Source organism: Mus pahari, chromosome 7, assembly GCF_900095145.1.
Source record: "Mus pahari chromosome 7, PAHARI_EIJ_v1.1, whole genome shotgun sequence".
Taxonomy (NCBI): domain Eukaryota; kingdom Metazoa; phylum Chordata; class Mammalia; order Rodentia; family Muridae; genus Mus; species Mus pahari.
Window position 1 is genome coordinate 96458207 of NC_034596.1, and position 18421 is coordinate 96476627.

The following is an 18421-nucleotide window of genomic DNA, read 5'->3' on the forward strand; positions in this document are numbered from 1 at the left end:
CCCACCTGGGAGGATGGGACTCCCTCCTCCTCCCCTGCTCTAACCTCCTGCCTTACCTGACTCACAGGTACAATATGAAGATGCAGACATTTTTCACAACCAAACAAAAAAGCATTGCAAATGGTAACCCAGTCAGCAACGAGCTGGAAGATGGTAATGACCTTTATGATGGTAGCTATGACGACCCTTCTGTGCCATTGCTGGGGCAAGGTAAGGCTGAGCAGACAGGAGCTGTGGACCCTTGTGGAAGACCCACACACACACACCACTCACCACACACCACACACGCACACACACACACACACACACACGACACATACACCACACATACACCACATGCACTACACATACACCCCAGATGAGGGGAGAAGACCCACATTTGAGATGTTGATCAGATTGACATTCCCTTGGATGAGAAAGGATAAAAGAGAAAGTCCCCTAAAAACAAGACAAAGAACATGAATTTCATCCTAGAAAAAAAAATTCATTCTTCCAGGGGCAGGTGGGAAGCTTGGTTGCCTTTAGAGATACAGTGTTGTCTCCGCCCAAGAGAAGAGCCCCAAACAGGAAGCTGAAGTGACAGAGTCTAGGCCTCTCTGTGCCTCTCCAGTACCAGGCTCTATCCTTGAGAAATCCATCCCGGAAACTCTCCCCTCCTAGGCTGTGAACCCTTGCCAGGAGGGACACCAAAGCCTGGGAAAACCATCCTCAGAGCTTCACAGGCAACCCAGCCCAACCCAGAGGCCTGCTTGGAGGCCCAATCCAATGAACCACCTTCATTTCCTAGCTCCTCTGGGAACTGGGGGCCTCCGGGCCCTATCTTCTTGCTCTCAGCCTTGGGATTGACTTGATCTGAGAACTACTTCCCTGGATATACCCTCAATTCTTAAAAATCCAGCCAGTTGTCAAATAACACCCCCTGCCATGGGACAGCTGCCCCACCCAGAGCAGCATTAAAGCCTGAGTGGTAGGTATTTGTGATAGGAAATGGAAGTTCAGGGCTACATGGCTTCCTTGATCCACCCTGGGCATCACCCACCCTTGTTCCTCAGTGCCCCAGGCAAGACTCAGTGTTTTGTAGGGGTCTTTAACTTCCTTGTGGTATCAGGAGTGGGTAGGCTCGGGTTCTCCTTGCCTGTGGTGGCAGCTAAGGAACCTCTCTACACCTCTGTCCTGGGCAGAGCAAGACAGAAGTTTCCTCTAGAGCGCATTTTGCACAAATGTCTTCTGTCCTGTCTTGGCTATTCCCAAGAAGAAGGTATTTGTCACAGATGCTCCACTGAGTGGTACCCCTTTCTACATGAAAGGAAGAGGCACATGGAGTGGGAGAGAGGTCCCAGTTCAGAGGAGCCCACTCTAGTCACTGGAGGCTCACCAATGAGGGATGGCCAATGAAGCTCAGATCATGGGGATGACGGTGTTACAAGTGTTTCAGCCCAGCAATGTGTCACAGAGAGCAGGTTGTAGAACAACCTGCACAACGGGGAGGCTCTAACACTGGCCAGAGTTTGGGATTCCAACCTCCATAGTCACAGGGTTCTGAGGGGCCCATCGCAAGTCCCACCGTCTGAGCGGATAGAGGCCGCCCTCCTCAGCATGTATGTGGTACTTACTGGAAGCTCCGTTGAACCTTGATGGCAAAGAAGAAAGATCTGATTGGAAAATCAGGATGTGCCCACTTCCTGATGCACTGCACAAGAGTTGCCTCCTGTCCTGAGGCTGCCAATGGATGCCCAACCCTGGTGCCCTGTGAGAGGCACTCCTCACATATAAGAGGATCCTCAACTCTAACCTTTCCAGGAAGTGCAGGCCCACCACACCAGCTGCCCGTATACATGGCCCTTCTCTGAAGCTCTGTGGTATTCTTATCGCTTTTATACACAGTGGCAGAAGGGTTCTCCATGAGTTATCACCACCTTCCCCACCATCGCTAAATCCAGAGTAACTCCTAGAAAGTTGGAAGACTGGTCACAGGGACTGAGGGAGAAGTGAGTCTCCTACACTGCTTCTTAAACGTTTACAGGAGAGGCCATGGAGGGAGAGGGTCCCAGAGGGTTGGATAAATGAGGCACAGTTCTTGGTTTCTGGATTTGAAGAAGTCTCTGCCTAGAGGTGTGGTCTCAGTGACTGCATCTGGTCTTTACTGTCCCCAGAAGATACTCCCTGAGGCCACTTAAAATTTGCTACCACGTAATGTCCCCTGAATAGAGTAGGACGGATAGGTCACAGTGACACCCAGGACTGGGATGACCAGAACATTATACACTTTGCCTTTCTAACATTGTTGCCATGACGGGAAATAATGTCACTCTCTTCCCCCTTCCTTGTGGCAGGTGGCTCTCAAGCCACACCACAGTACAAGATGTCTGAGTTGCCAGCTGTTGTTTCAAGGAGTCCCTCAGGCTGGGGGTGTAGCTTAGTGGTAGGGTGCTTGCCTGGCACACACAGACCTCTAGAAAGAGTGAATAGGACATGACCTGCTTTCCCAACCCTGCATTTCTCATATAAAATCCAAGGATGAAAATGCAGATTCTTTGTAGAGGAAGCAGGGAGAAGCCCTTTTGTACCTAAATGTCCTTAGACACCAGGTAGCTCAGCCCACTGCTTCAGTCTCCTGATTGGTTCTCCAGTGGCCTTATTCACAACTTAACAGCCAGGTCTACCTGGCCACCAGCCGCCATCTTGGATGAAGCTGATCATGCTCAGAGATCTCCCAAGGGGCCCTTCCAAGCTGCCCTGGGATTGGACACAACCTAGGTTTGGAAAGAGAAGGGAGGGCTAATACTGGCCTTAGATGGAATTGCCAGGAAAACATCTTATAGTTTTCCTCTGGCCTAGCACTCTCAGCTTGGACATGATGGGGACAAGGGAGCCAGGTGTCATGGCTCCTGCCTCACAGTCCCCGCAGGCTTTCTCCATGCGGTTGGCACATGTCGTGAGGCTGGTTCTACAGAACGGAGTGTGGCACACCTGCTGCAGGGGGTTGGGGTGCCCCTCCCTCTGGCAGCCCTCAGCATCGAGGCTCCCTGTGGAAGGAACCTGCTACTAACACCCTCCTTCATGTAACCCCCATCCCCCGGCATCCCTGGCACCAGCAAGAGCTCTGCCCCCAGACTCTGCCGCCGCCGCACGCTAACCCACCTGTGGCCATCTGTGCCGGCCTCTGTGTTCTTAACTCTTCTTCTAAATTGTAAGTAATCTGCTCTCATCCTGGCCATAACACATGCTTTTAAGCAGTAAACACAATCCATGAGCCCAAGCCGCACACCGCCGGCCTCTGTGGAGGCTAGCGTCCACCTCGGACAGGTGCACGGGGGGGCCCCCAGCCAATTCTAACCCACTCGCCTCCTGTCTGCTGAGCCTTGCTGCCTGTGTGGGGTGTTGTGTATGTGAGTGTGTTTTCAGGGGCAGGGAGGGCTGTTTGCTGTGCATTTTGCAAGTTTTTATACCACTAACTTCCGCATGAGTTTGCCCTTTGGATCTGCTCACTCAGCTCTTCATGCAGAACACCATAGTATCTGGTGCTGGGTGCGGGGGGGAACAGCCATATCAGTTTTCTTAGCCCCTTGGAGGGGACATGCTGCCTGTTTCAGGGTGCTGTGTTCATGAGTGGTTTGGTTACTAGACTTTCCCTAGCACCTGCAGTGCTGTCCCAAGCTCCTGCAGACACTGGCCCGGGACTGGACCTGATGCTCTGTCTCCCAAAGGAAAAGAAAAGGCACCCAAGCACCCTGGAGGGTATCAGGGTTCATCAAAAACACTGGGCCCCAACAGCAGCATGACCTCAGATGAACAGGCTGGATCTTTGATGTCTAGTCTAGGGCCTGGAGTCAAATGTTTGGCCACCCCACTTGCCAGAAGCACTCATCCCACAGCAATGAGGATGGCTTACTTCAAGGCAGAGCAAAGGGTTCTGGAAAAAGTTAGAATGATACTGGGCTCTGTTTCCCAGCATTTTCCACTCCTGAAGACCCTGATTGACTTAGAAAGTGTTACTGAGTCTCTAAAAACCAGGATGGTGGTGGTCCTGTCTCCACCTGTCGGGTGGACCTTTCCAGTCATCAGGGGTGGGTGCAAACACCTGTCTATGGCTAGGTAAGCTGTCCCAGAGTCCTAGATAAGGCATTGAAAGACCCTTGCAGCCAGCCAAGGCTGAACCCTGGAGGAGAGAGACCTCAGAGAGTCAGGCAGCAACCATGGAAAGGCCAGGCACAGTGCATCAGCAACAGTTTATCTGCTAGTTCTAACTTGTGGAGTCACAGGTATTCCAGAAGTAAGCCACACTTTAAAGGGAGAAGCTGAAGCCAGGTCTCTGACCTCAGGGAAGCTGCCACCTGCCAAGCACATAGCCCTAAGATGTTGGCCATGACAGGAAGTTAGTCACCATCACTATGGCAGTGTCCTCCAAGGGGCCAACACTGATCGTGGGGTATGCTCTACAGTGAAGGAGAAACCTCCCTATGGCAAACCCCCCGTGGTTATGGTGGATGAGATTCTCAGCTCCAGCCCTCCCAAGTTCACCTTCCCTGAGGCTGGCCTGCGCATCATGATCACCAACAAGTTTGGGCCCAGGACTCGACTACGGATGGCCAGCAGGATCATAATTAATGAAGTAAGTTAACCCAGCACACGAGTACAACCTGTAGCCTACAGATTGCATGTGGGTAGAGAGTAGCTATGGATGCAACCCAACATGAAATTTTAACCTTGCTTAAAATAATTTTTTTGTTTTGCTTTGCTTTGTTTTGTTTGTTTATTTGTTTTGCATTTTTTTCTTGTAATTCAATCGCACAGTTCTCAGGCATGAACTTTATAGATGACAACACCCACCATATTGCAGAGTTAAAATGTTGGGCACACTGACTGTACTGACTGGTTTTGTGTGTCAACTTGACACAAACTGGAGGTATCACAGAGAAAGGAGCCTCCCTTGAGGAAATGCCTCTATGAGACATTTCCTGTAAGGCATTTTCTCAATTAGTGATCAATGGGGGAGGGCCCATTTTGGGTGGTGTCATCCTTGGACTGGTAATTCTATAAGAAAACAAGCTGAGCAAGCCAGTAAGCAGCACCCTCCATGGCTACTACATCCACTCCTGCCTACAAGTTCCTACCCTGTGTGAGTTCCAGTCCTGACTTCCTGTGGTAATGAACAGCAATGTGGAAGTGTAAGCTGAATAAACCCTTTCCTCCCCAACTTTCTTCTTGGTCATGATGTTTTGTGCAGGAATAGAAACCTTGACTAAGACACTGGCTATACAGAAAGTGAGTGGCCTTGGGTGGGTCTGGCTCTCCCATGAGCCCTATCCTCTTAGGACACTTTCTAGTATTGCAGTTATGGAAGGACAGAAGGGCAGGGACCTGTAAGCAGAAAATAGAGGAACCCCACCCCTGAAGTATTTCAGTATTTGTCAGTCGCTACAGTTGAGCTAATTAGAGAATGGAAACCTTCAGTATGGGGTTTTCTTCACAGTGTTAATTAGAGTAAGAACCAAACATGAACACATTCCTGTTCTCTGTGGACTGTGACCCTTGAAGAATTGCCAGTTGTCTTAGTGTTCTATTACCGTTCTCCATGACCATGGCAATTTATAAAAGGAAACATTTAATTGGGGGCTTGTTTCCAGTTTCAAAGGGTCAGTCCATCATCCTGGCAGGGAACATGGCAGCAGGCAGGCAGGCATGGTGCTGCAGAAGTAGCTGAGAGCTTACATCTCATCCACAAGTTGCAGGGAGAGAGAGGAAGGAAGAGAGACAGAAAAACAGAGACAGAGCGAGCCTGGGCCTGGTGTGGGCTTTTAAAACAGTTATTAACCTTTTTAAACAGTTTGTATATTCTTTGCTATGGGTGGGACACATGTCACAGCACAGCGGGAGGCAGCTGGGTTGCAGAAGCTCCTAGAGGAAGATTCCCTCCTAAAACAGCAGGGGACTGGATAGCTTAGGGGAGACACAACTCAAGGTTCCCCCACCCAGCACTTTCCTTTAAGACTTCTACATTCTTGGGGTCAAAGCCCACCCACAGTGACATGTCTCCTGTGACAAGGCCACACCTCTTAATTCTTCCCAAACAGTTCCACTAACGGGACCTAGCATTCAAACAGGCGAGCCTATGGGGCCATTTCACCTTCAAACCATCACCCTGGTGAGTGGAGATAGCTCCTGCAGACTTTCCTCCTCACAGCTGCTGTTCTGGACGGCTCGTGTGAAAACGTAGCCATAAGTTGGCTATTGCTCAACCAGACTGCAAGGATATGGTCCAGTGCTCAGCAGCTTAGCCCGTCCCCTGGCCTGGCTTTCTAAGTGCTTTCTAGGACTTGCTGGCCTCATTCTCAGAAGCAAGCCATGGCCAGAGGACTGGGACTGTGGGACTTAGTAGCCAGCACATGGATGTCTGCAAAAGCGTTATTCCCCAGTGATTAAAGGTTGTCTCTCTGGAACACTTTACGCTTTGATTTACTGCTAAGTGTGTCACCTGCAAGGAAAATGCAAAAAGACAGGGAAATGGAAATGCCTTCCGCGTTTGAAATCATCCTGGTCCATATTAGTGACATCTATCTCAAGAAATTTCTATGGAATCCTGCCCATTTTTCATAAGCATGAGAATAATACCCACAGGGTGCTGGGGGAGTAGTGGTAAATAACTCTGAAAGATTGGGAGCGATGGCTTTGTAGTGTCTTTTATCACATGAGAATTCAAGGTTGTTTGTTTGAGACATTTAGACTGGTCTTGTCCTCAGTGGGGTCCAGGCTACCCTGAATCCTCCTGCCTTCGCTTGGGGCTGGGCTTACAGCTATGTGTACCACACCAGGTCTGAGTACCAGGTTTTGATGAGCTGGTGAATATGGGCTGTCAGTACCAACAAATGTTTTTTGTGCTACTGGGGTAGCATTGCTCTGTGAGGCAGCCTGGAAGCCACCGAGGCTGGGCTCAGGAGAAAGGAACTGAGTTCAAATCTCACACCCGCCACTCAATCTCCTTGGCTTCAGTTCCTCAATCTAATGTTCCTAGACAGGATGCTCCATCCACATGCACTGGAGGATTGTGCCTAGCCTGAGCAGTAATTTTAGGGGCAGTCATCATAGACTGGGAACAGTGGAAAAGCAAACACAAAACACTCAGTTTCAAACTTGTTTCTTGAGACACTCCTAGGAAATAGCTTTGTTGGTAAAGTACCTGTCTTGCAAGCACAAGGACCTGAGTCTAATCCTCAGAGCCCACATTTTAAAAGCCAGACCTGTTGGCCTGTGCTTGCAATCCCGGCACAAATGGCAGACAACTCCTAATATTAACCCAGTGTCTTCCACATGAATGGTCTCCTGTTGCATGCATACCTAAGCATTTGTGCTGCATACATACACCTTCATCTGCATGTACACATGAACATGCACATGTAAACACACACTCACCCTTGGATGCACAATATGCAACACTGTCATCTCATTTCTTTAGTCGTTTTTGATGACTTATTTTTATTTTTACTTATTCGCATGTGTGTGGGATAAGGTGTGTTCCTCTGTTGATGCTGTAAAGCCAGAGCTGCAACCCTCCCCAGTCCACTCGTTCAACCTGCTGTGAGTGATGGCCTTTATAACTCTGTCTCTACACAGACAGGTCTGCTTGTATTTGTTTTTTGTTTGTTTGGGATTTCATGGATGGTTTTTAGTTAAATCCCTGCTAACTAGACAAATGCTGCATGCGTAGGCCTGAATATGAAACAAAGGCCTCGTCGCTCTTTCTGGTGGACTAAGTAAATATTGAAGACTGTGGGGGGAGTAAGTTGAGAGTACCCCTCACCCTAACACACAGACACATACATGGTTTTACACACACACACACACACACACACACACACACACACACACACACACACACACACTGCTTTTCCTGGTTTAGGAGTCTTTGTCTCAAACCTATGTGTCGGCAGTTCTTCAGAGCAAGGGCCTCCATTATGAATGGTAATGGCTCCCCTGTGAGACCACCAGGATAGGTGCTGGGCACCACATTATGGAAGATTACTCAAGCCACAGCTCCTTTCCTGAGTCTCTTGAAGTGGTAGGAAAATTTGAATGTTACTGTGGAATGCCCTTGAAACGGCAAGCAGGAGCAAGGTGAAGAGCTGAGATGGTTGTAGAGAACGTGAAGCGCAGACTGGCCTCAAAGTTACTATGTAGCCAGGCATAATCCTTGAACTTACATCCTACTTCCTTCCCCTTCCCCCTCCAAGCTCTGGGGCTATAGGCATTTTCGACCAAAACCTGGTTTATTCAGTGTAGGGATCACCCAGGACTACATGCGTGCTAGCCGGTACTCCGCCAGCTCGGCTACATCCTCACCTCTGTTGATTTCATATAATATGCCTTCTGTCTGGGTCTGTGCTCAACGAAGACCACAGACTGAGCAAGTGAGACTGGCCAGGCTGGGGTGGCACCAAAGCTGCTCTTTGTCATTAGCTGTGGCAAGAGGGATAGGGGGGAGGGTATGGCTTTGGTGGAAGATGCTGGCTTTGGAGAGTGCATTCACAGGGCATGGAATGAGATACAGAGAGACAGTCCATTGATGAACAACCCAGTAGGAAGATGTTTGGCAGCAGTGTTTGTTGGAGAAACACTGACTGAAACTGGATTCCCTACTAGCACACACCCAGAGTGGTTAAAGTGGAAAGGACTGACTACAGTGAGTGTTGGCAAGGGTAGGAGGCAACTGATGTGTGTGGTTAAGAGTGGGGAGATGGGCAAGAAAGAAGACATCACATGGTTCTGTGCCACTCATCCTGGTGTCTGTCTTGCCTCCTGTCCCCACAGCGACAGAGGTTGATCAACTCAGCCAATGGTGTTAACAGCAAGCCACTGCAAAACGGGAGACACGAGAACATGGAGAACGGAAATGTTCCTGTGGAGAACCCTGAAGACCCACAGCAAGGCCAGGAGCAGCAGCAGCCGCCACCACAGCCACCACCCCCAGAGCCAGAGTCAGTAGAGACAGTCTTCCTGTCACCCTTCTCAATGCCCGGTGAGTCTGGGGGTGCTGGTCCCCTAGCACCAGTAACTTCTTGTGACCACACATGAGTGCTATGGGCCCCTGCTTAGTCTTACAATAGAAAACAGCAACAAGTAATACGGTTTTTTATGGACACGAGTGGCGAGGATATAAGCCGATGAGCAGGGAGGCGTTCCATCGCATTGAGGCAGAGGTCAATGGGAGATGGCATCGGGTGTCCTGTGCGGTCACTCTCTATCTGATTCCTCTGCGACAGGGTCTGTCACTGAACCTGGAACTAGGCTGGTGGCCAGCAAGCCCCAGTGAGCATCCTGTCCCTGCAGCCTCGTACAACTGCATCTGGCTTTTCATGTAGGAACTGGAGATTCGAACTTAGGTCTTCCTGCTTGCATAGCAAGCACATTCACCTGCTGAGCCATCTCTGCAGTCCTCCGTGGACACTCTTACACTCTCAGTTTCATGTGCAGGACATTTTGCACACGTGCACGACCTTACTTTCAGACAGGATATTCTAAGGTGGTAACTGCTTCTTCCGCAGGTCACTTGACACAACTGGGTGTACTTTCTCCCGTAAATAAGCCAGATGAGACCGCAAGCTGCCACTGGTCCTCAAGCATCCACCTGTCCCACTTGGAGTCTTTCCTAAAGGCTTAGGGTCACCTAACTGCTGGGTCCATACTGAATGTATCTGCTCTTCTTTCTCCTGTAACCTCTGTTCCAGCTACACTCTCCTCCTCAATGCCATCCCTCAAACACCGCCCTCCCCCACCCCACCCCCACACACTCCTACCTTGGTACCTTCACACTTCCCTTCACTGGAGTATACTTGCCTCAGTTATCTATATGACTTCCCCGGTCACCTCTGTTCCAGTGTCACAGTATCAGTGTGGGCTTCCACGTCACCTTATAAATGCTTCATATATATTTTTTATCTTGAGTGTCTCCTCCCACTATCAGTTCCTTGGGGGTGGGATCTTTGTCTACTGACTTCCATTTGGGAAGCTGCAGAGTGAATGAACTCAAGAGCTTGTCTGTGAGAGGTTCCAGAGCCCACTCTGTGTGCATCCTCAGCCTTCCATGAACTCTCTGGTGTCCTCGGTGTGACCCAGAGTCTTAAGCACTGGACTCCATTCCTTAGCATTCTATCCTACTGCCCACCCTCCTAAGAGGTAGCAGAATTCTAGAACTTTCCAATCCAGAGCTTCATATTTTTCTAATAAAAAGTCTGTGCTTAACATCTCACTCAACACCCACCCTGCTTAGTCCCTGTCTGTGTAGCTGGTCTGGGCCTGCCAGTCTGGGCCCTGGGGCAGCTGTGTCTGGGGATGCAGACTCTCCTGGGACCATAGACTTCCCTAGAGTTCTGGATTAGAAAACCTCCAGGGCTTGTCCTCAAACTCAGGGACTAGCTCAAGCCCCAAGCAGGGCCTGGTGAGCACATGTGTTCCTGCTTCTCTGGGGCCCAGCCTCTGTGGCAGCCTTACACAGTAAGTGAACCCAAGCAGCTGAAAACATCTTTGGTACCAACAGCCCAGGGATTTGTCTGGATTAGGAATTGCTAGCTCTGATCAAGCACCGTTTCTTTTTCTACCAAAGATAGACCCCCAAAATGATACCTGCTTCCTTACTGAGATCTCTGGGGAGATTAGCCCTGAGGTTCAGCCTTTCCAGGCCCCCTCTGCCATTCAGATGGCCCAAAGGAAGTGGTGTCTGTACCACCAGTGAACTTCCCTGCATCTCCATGGGACCCACACTGTGTATGCTCAGCCCAGTTGGCTGGTCAGGGTGAAAGCCACACTAATTTGGTAGCAGTTGTTTCTGAGTTATCTGGGACCCTGAAAGCCAAGAGATGTGTGGTCTTCTCCAGATCCAAGGTCCCCGTAGTGAGGTTCTCCTTAGAGCACGCTGAGGAGGAGGATATCCATAGAGCAGGGTCCTCAGAGAGCAGCACACACCTCCAGGGCAGGTAGACTGGGATCGGCCCTAGGTTTATAAGAGGCTGGGGCATGGACCTTGGGTTCCATCTGGAGTGCCACCTTTACATCCCTGTGTCATCCCACCGCTAGCCCTGTTCCTCTCCTGTGTCTATGGGGTTAAGTCAGGGGGCACAGGGCTATGGTAATCAAAGAACCAATGTCGGGGGATGGGAGTAGAGGGGTTGAAGCAGGACCACAGCAAGAGAGGCAGACTGGAATCTGTGATGACTGTCCCTTGTGACCTATGCACTGACAGGTGGGTATAGACAGCTCTGTGAATCCATCTACCACTCCCCTCTGGCCTCTTCATTGGCAGCCTGGTCCCGAAACATCCAGGAACCTGTGGGGGAAACACATAAAAGTCAGTTCTCGATCTGTAAAGAGGGGCAGCCCCATGGAAGGATGACGTGTTTCCATTCTCTCCAAGCCTCGAATGGGACAGAAGTAGAACAGCCCTTAGGACCTGCCCCTCTTCCCTACATCCAGATCTGGAGCCCCACAGCGATGTAGCTGTGGGGTCTCTGGGTGGGGTCACTGCATAGGATGGAGCTAGTTCAAGGAGGCCCCAGCTGCCTGCTGGGTGGCTGCTTTGTGAACCCGTCAAGAGCCCATTGGGGAGCTGGTGACCTTCCTCTGTAGTTGGCCCCCTTTCTCTCTTGGCTCCAGGATGTCCTTGGGTGTGTGGCCTTGACCTAGCCAAGAACAAGAGCTTCCTGAGGTTCCCCTCAGTTCCGTGCTCAGGAACCAGCCTGCTTCCCATATCCAGGGATGGCTTCCTTTGTGTTCAGAGGTGTTTACAGGGTTGCCCGTGGAGACCATAGTGTCTCTTCCTCCTCTCTGGGAACAGAATAGCTATGGAAACAGTACCAGGTGGTGGCTGTCCCTCTAGGTGTGGACAGTGACCTGAGCCAGGGGAGGTGGAGGTGGAGGTTCACAGCCAGTAAATCCCACACCCATGACCTCAGTTCTGGGGTTTCTTGGTCTTCTTTCAGTTCAGCTCTGCTGATTTCACAGGCTTAGGGCCCGTGATAGCTCTGAGCTGCCCTTGGAGGTACATGAGGCTAGCGCTTTCCCCACCAGTGCCCCTTAGTAAAACCAGGGACAGGCACCTTTGGAAGGGGAAAACGCTGTCCCTGGGGTCAGCTGGCAAGCAATGTGGCATATCAAGAACTCGGGAGATCGATCAGCCATATCCATGTGTCTATGTTGTTTCGGGCAGGCTGGGGTGAACTCTGGAGTCCTCAATCCTAGATTTGAAATTCAGCCCTGCCTCATGCTAGCACAGTGACCCGCCATCGTGCCTCACTTGTCTGATCCACTGTCCCATTGGATGTGCATCCACACTGTACAGTGCTGGCACTTACTTACGGTGCTACGGTAACATCATCAGGCCTTGTACCATCTAATGCACAGTAGACACTCAGAAGAACTCATGTGTCCTGTAACATGTTTTATCCACATAGTGTGTGCTGTACTCATCCACTGGACCACATGCAGTGTTCTAGAAAAGTCCCAGTCCACAGAATTCCCGTGGGCCTGGCTCTGCTGCCATTTTGAAAGTCAAAGAAAGGAAAGAGCCTGAGTACCTGCTACGTGCCATGTACTGGGCTACAGATATTGTTTTCCTAGTCACGCAACATCTGGGCACCAGGCTCTATTCTGGCCTTAGGGCTGCAGCTGGGACAGGGCAAGCAATGATCACTGTTCCCTGGGAACTTCCAGGCTTGCAAGGCAAATATGGGTCAATGACCACATGACGTGTTTTCTATCATACATGTTCAATCTGTGTGTAGCCCCGGCTAGCTATGAATGCAACCATCACAGAATCTACCTACCTAAAACATTGAAGCTTTTTTTTTTTAACTTGGCAGTTCTCAGTTATGGATTTTATAGATAATAGCATTGTGTTGCAGAATAACCATAAAACGAAATGAAGTGTGTGTGCGCATGTGCATGTGTCTAGACGTGTGTGTCTGTGTGTGTGTGCGCATGTGCATGTGTCTGTGTGTGTGTGCGTGCATGTGCATGTGCATGTGTCTGTGTGTGTGCGCATGTACATGTGTCTGTGTGTGTGCGCATGTGCATGTGTCTGTGTGTGTGTGCGCGCATGTGCATGTGTCTGTGTGCGTGTGCGCATGTGCATGTGTCTGTGTGTGTGTGCACATGTGCATGTGTCTGTGTGTGGGCACATGTGCATGTGTCTGTGTGTGTGCACGCATGTGCATGTGTCTGTGTGTGTGTGTGCGCATGTGCGCATGTGCATGTGTCTGTGTGTGTGTGCGCATGTGCATGTGTCTGTGTGTGTGCGCATGTGCATGTGTCTGTGTGTGTGCGCGCATGTGCATGTGTCTGTGTGTGTGNGCGCATGTGCATGTGTCTGTGTGTGCGCGCATGTGCATGTGTCTGTGTGTGTGCGCGCATGTGCATGTGTCTGTGTGTGTGCGCGCATGTGCATGTGTCTGTGTGTGTGCGTGCATGTGCATGTGTCTGTGTGTGTGTGTGCATGTGTCTGTGTGTGTGCGCATGTGCATGTGTCTGTGTGTGTGTGTGTCTGTGTGTGTGTGTGCTCATAGCCAATGGGCTCTAGGTTAGACAGACTGAAACTTAATGTATAGCCCAATAGAACTCTACTTTGCTCACTGTGGCTTAAGGGAGCCAAAGGGCTGGCCACCCCTGTTATAAATGCCCCCCATCCCTCACTATATCTGTTCAGACAGTGGGCAGAGGCCCTGTCTTGGCCATCCAAAAGCTAAGACAATAATGCCCAAGCTTCCTCACAGCTTGGCCTGCCTTGCCTGGTGCTGGTTTTCTCTTCCCACCCTGACCCCCAGAGGCTAGGGAAGGAGGGGGAGAATCATTGTCTCAGGGTAAACAGAGTTTATAGTCCCGGCTCTACCCTAAACAGTGGGCCAGTGACCGTGAGCCCTAGCCAGGGGAAGACCCCAGATAGGAGCTGCTTGTACCTATGATCTGCTGGTCCATGGAAGCCTACCTGGCCCTACAAATAAAACCTTTCTCTCTCACACTACATATTGTACATACCAGGATGGGACCTTCCTGTCCCACCATCAAGTCAGCCAACACCTGCTGGGACATACACCAGGTGCCACATGAAACAGGGCTCCTTTGGATCTCTGAACTGGAATGCTGTAACCAGACACCCTAAGACGGGGCCCCATAAGCAACAGGAGTCTCTTCTCCCACAGTTCTGGAGGCCTAGAGTCTGCTGTCAGAATGGGGTCCCGCTGGACTCTGTGAGCAGATTTCCCTCATTGAAAGCAATTGCTCTCTGGTTCTGTGTAATGAGCCACAAGTAGCCTCTGAATAGTATTACTGGGAAGTTTTAGACTAGATCCCTTATACTCAAAATGGGAAACTGAAGCTTACTCAAGGGGAAATCTCCACCAGGCCCACCCAGGCATCATGTTGGATTTCCAGGAAATCCCAAGATCCATCCCAACTGCCACATCAGAGTAGCACTGGCTAGGATGCTCAGGACTCTGACTCAGGGAAACGTGTCCCAGAGCCCTGATCTCTCCCTGGGGCTGGCGACAGAAGCCACACAACTCCCTTTGCCCAATTCATGTTGTTAAAAACAACAACAAGTTTTCGAGGCTGTGTTCAGTGCTATGGCAAATTCAACACCCCTGTGACCCACTCCTCGCTCACAAACCCAAAGCCACAGAAATAGGGAGGGCCTACCTCTTCTCAATTCTGCTTTTCAGATTGTGGAACCTGCTGGGAAGCCAGACCAAGGATGATGATGACGATGATGATGATGATGATGATGATGATGATGATGATGATGCCTTTTGCTTTCTTCACAGCCTCTGCAGACATGGGATGGGGGACTGGGGAGGTTGCCATGGGAGATGCTAAGGGCCACTTCAGTATTCCAGTGCCTGAGAGTTCTGTCGCAGTGAAATTGGAGAAGCAATGAAACACCATCGCTCTTAACCTAGACCTGAAGCAGGAGGAGCCTGGGTGGCCCACAGAGCCTAGTGAGTCGGGGGGGGGGGTCTAGCTGTACAGCAGGGGCTTTCTTCAGACCCAGTGGTCTCTAGTATCCACTGAGCATCTCAAGTTTGACTCTGTAGTGGCCCTGTTGGAAGGGCTGGTGGATTCTTGTTTCCCAATGAGGAGTCTGGGATTGGCGAAGCCCCACATAGGTGGAGAGGAGCCACAGTTGGGACTGGCACCCAGGTCTGCCTGCCTGTAAGCGGTTGCTTCTGGCTGCACTCCTCTGCTGGCTGCAGTGAAAACGGTAGCGGTAGCGGCAATGGAAAGGGAACTCTGTTGCTAGATCTGTGGCTGGTCAGCTCCAGGCTCTCTGCTGACAGGACATCCACCACTTAACCCATCCTGGGTCCTCAGTGGGACAGAGCCTGCATTTGAATGGCCAGCTTTCCTTAGTCAGCCTGAGGGATCTTTGAGGAGGTGGGTAGAGTGTGGGCAGGACCGTCCCACAGGTGAAGATGAGGCTTGCTTCTCTCAGAGAGTCCAGGGGTCTCTGAGAGCAAGCCCAAATAAGGGGACCCTGGCCTCTTCATTGACAGAGGTGCAGGTCAGGGCTGCCCTTCCACGTGAGGACACTGGTTTCTGAGAGGCAGCACAGCTAGGCTCTCCAGAAACATAATCCTTGCTCGTCATCATTAGAGGAACATCAGGCCCCCAGGAAGGGCCCCAGGGTCTGCTGCCACAGAACCACTCTTCCTGGGCCCTTGGTGTCCCTGTTCACCACCCTGCCAATCTACCTGTGTATTGACACTGAACAGGGCCTACCCCTGACCTTGCCAATGATTAATGTTTCCCCACACACCATTTCTCCCATCTTCCCCCACGCCTGCAAACCTCAGCCACAGACCTCTCTCTACCTACTGGACTCCTCTTTCACCCTCTAGAGCCCTCAGGATCAAAACCCATCAGTTTACAAGCCCAAGCAGTGCTTGAAAAGGAGGTACCCTGTAGGGAGAAGATAATGGGGTGAATGACAGCTCAAATCAGTGCTTGCTCTGTGCCATCCCCGTTCAGTGCATCCATATGTGTCATGGGAAAATCTTCTTGCTCTCCCAATTTTCAGCTAAAAAAAGAGAGAAAGAGAGAGAGAGAAAGAAACCAAGATGAAGAGAGGGTGATTCCAAGGCCACATAGCTATGCACACATCAGGGCTGTGATTCACACCTCACACTACAGTTGATTACAAAGCTATAATGCTGTCAGAAAACAGACAATTTATTGAGAAATCTAAATTCATCCATGTCATAAAATGACATAGAGATAACAAAATGTATTGATTGTAAAGTCTATCCCTAGGATTAAGGGAATGGAAAACGTTTAAAATATTATCTGTTGTTTTTAATTATGTATGTGTGTACACGTATGAGTACAGATCCCCTGGAGCTGGAGTTACACCCAGTGTGAGCCACCCGATGTGCGTGCTAGGAACTGAATATGGGTCCTCTGAAAGAGCAGCACGCCCTCTTAGCCGCCGAGCCGTCTCTCGAGCTAAGAGAAGATTTTTCTATTGGACCCAAAGCTATGAGCTGCACTGCTGGTGTGCTGATCGTGACTGCTGGTACCTGCCAGCCAGGAGGTAGCAGAACTCCCACGGGCTCCAGAATTGTGAGACTCAGGATAAGCAAGCAAATAGCACAGGGGAGCAGGGTGGAGCTCTGGAGAGCTGGCACCGTCTCCTGCTGTCTTAAGGTGCTTAAATAAGCCATTGAATTTCACCTAACCTCAGTTTGCTGACCTGTGAAATAGGGAGGTTAGCCATCTCCAAAAAGGGATATGGAAAGCAGGGTATTTGCAAACACTGCCTATAAAATGTGGGACACAACATAAATGTTGGACAATGACAAGACAGCATCCATTAATCTCTCCTGGACAGGACTAGCTCCTCCCATGCATTTCCTTCCCTCCCCACAGCTCAGGCCACCAATAAGAGGAGGCTCTGTTTATGACTTCACTGCTTCATTAGCAATTCATGAGCCACTGTGAGGTATGGTTTAACTTTATAAAATAGAGTTTACCAACTAGAATTTATCCCAGGGATTCCACTTTGGATCAATACATATTAATGACACAGGTCTATAATCCCAACTAGCTGGAAGGTTGAGGCAGGAAGATCTCAAATTCAAGATCTGCCTGGGTACAGTGAGAGTTCAAGACCAGTCTAGGCAACTCAGGAAACGCTATCTCAAAATAAAAAGTAAAAAGAAACATAATATAGTACAGTGGTATAGTGTTTGCCTGGTGTGCTGAAGTCTTAGGTTTCATCCCCAGTACACACATAAGCACACATACAACACAGTGTACCATAAGACACAAATATACACGGGCACACCACAACACACAGCACATACAACACACAGATATACCACATACATATATACCCTGATATACACACACATCACAGCAAATACCACCATACACATGCACACACAGACACCACACACACACACACACACACACACACACACACACACACACACACACCACACACACACACACACACACACACACACACACACACACACACACATACATACATTAGGACACAGAACACACACATCACAACACACAACATATACTCAGGCAACACACATACATATGGGACAGGGTAATATTAGACAATATAATATAGAAAGGTCAACATCCCTTTTTTTCTTAAAGATTTATTTATTTATTTTATGTATGTGACTACACTGTTGCTATCCTCAAACACACCAGAAGAGGGCATCAGATCCTGTTAAAGAGGGTTGTGAGCCACCATGTGGTTGCTGGGAAATGAACACAGGACCTCTGGAAAAGCAGTCAGTGCTCTTAAACTATGGGCCATCTCTCCAGTCCCCAACATCCTTTCTTAATTAATTTTTTTTTTTTTTTTTTTTTACCAAAACCTCTTCAAGCTGATAGCCATGAGAACCTACCACTGGCATTTCATGTGAGTGAAAGACTGAAAGTGGACAAAGGGGCTGGATAGATGTTACATTTCTCCTAAGATGTACAAATGACTAATAAGCCTTAAAAAGATACTCAGCATCTTAGTTGTTAGGAAAGTGTTAATTCAAAGCACAGTGAGGCCAGATGTGGTGGCTCATGCCTGTAATTCCAGCACTCAGGAAACTGAGGTAGGAGGATTGCAAGTTCAAAGCTAGCCTGGACTACAAGGCAAGACCATGTGTTAAAAACTAAGAACAGTGATATGCCACTTTACACCCTTAAAGTAACCTAAGTCAAAGAAGAAAGATGATAACAGCATTATCCAAAAGATGGAAGAAAAGTACTTTGCACATTGCTGAAAGAGGAGTAAATGTTGTTGCTGCTTTAGACAGCACACCAGCAGTTTCTCAAAATGTTAAATAGGGGTACTATGGACCCTGTAATTGTGTGTGTGTGTGTGTGTGTGTGTGTGTGTGTGTGTGTGTGTGTGTGTGTGTGT

The 18421-nt window shown here is 49.6% G+C and overlaps 1 protein-coding gene across 2 annotated transcripts in view; it reads left to right on the top strand.

Annotated features, from left to right (window-relative positions):
• The window catches only part of Slc24a4 (solute carrier family 24 member 4), a 134688-nt gene that overhangs the window by 98607 nt on the left and 17660 nt on the right, over positions 1-18421 (top strand). Inside the window, exons 10-12 of one of the 2 annotated variants that reach the window (XM_021202013.2) lie at positions 68-210; positions 4443-4612; positions 8806-9013. In XM_021202013.2, the coding sequence (XP_021057672.1) occupies positions 68-210; positions 4443-4612; positions 8806-9013 (521 nt within the window). The remainder of the gene's footprint in view (positions 1-67; positions 211-4442; positions 4613-8805; positions 9014-18421) is intronic. The other variant, XM_021202014.2, reaches the window with a different exon arrangement.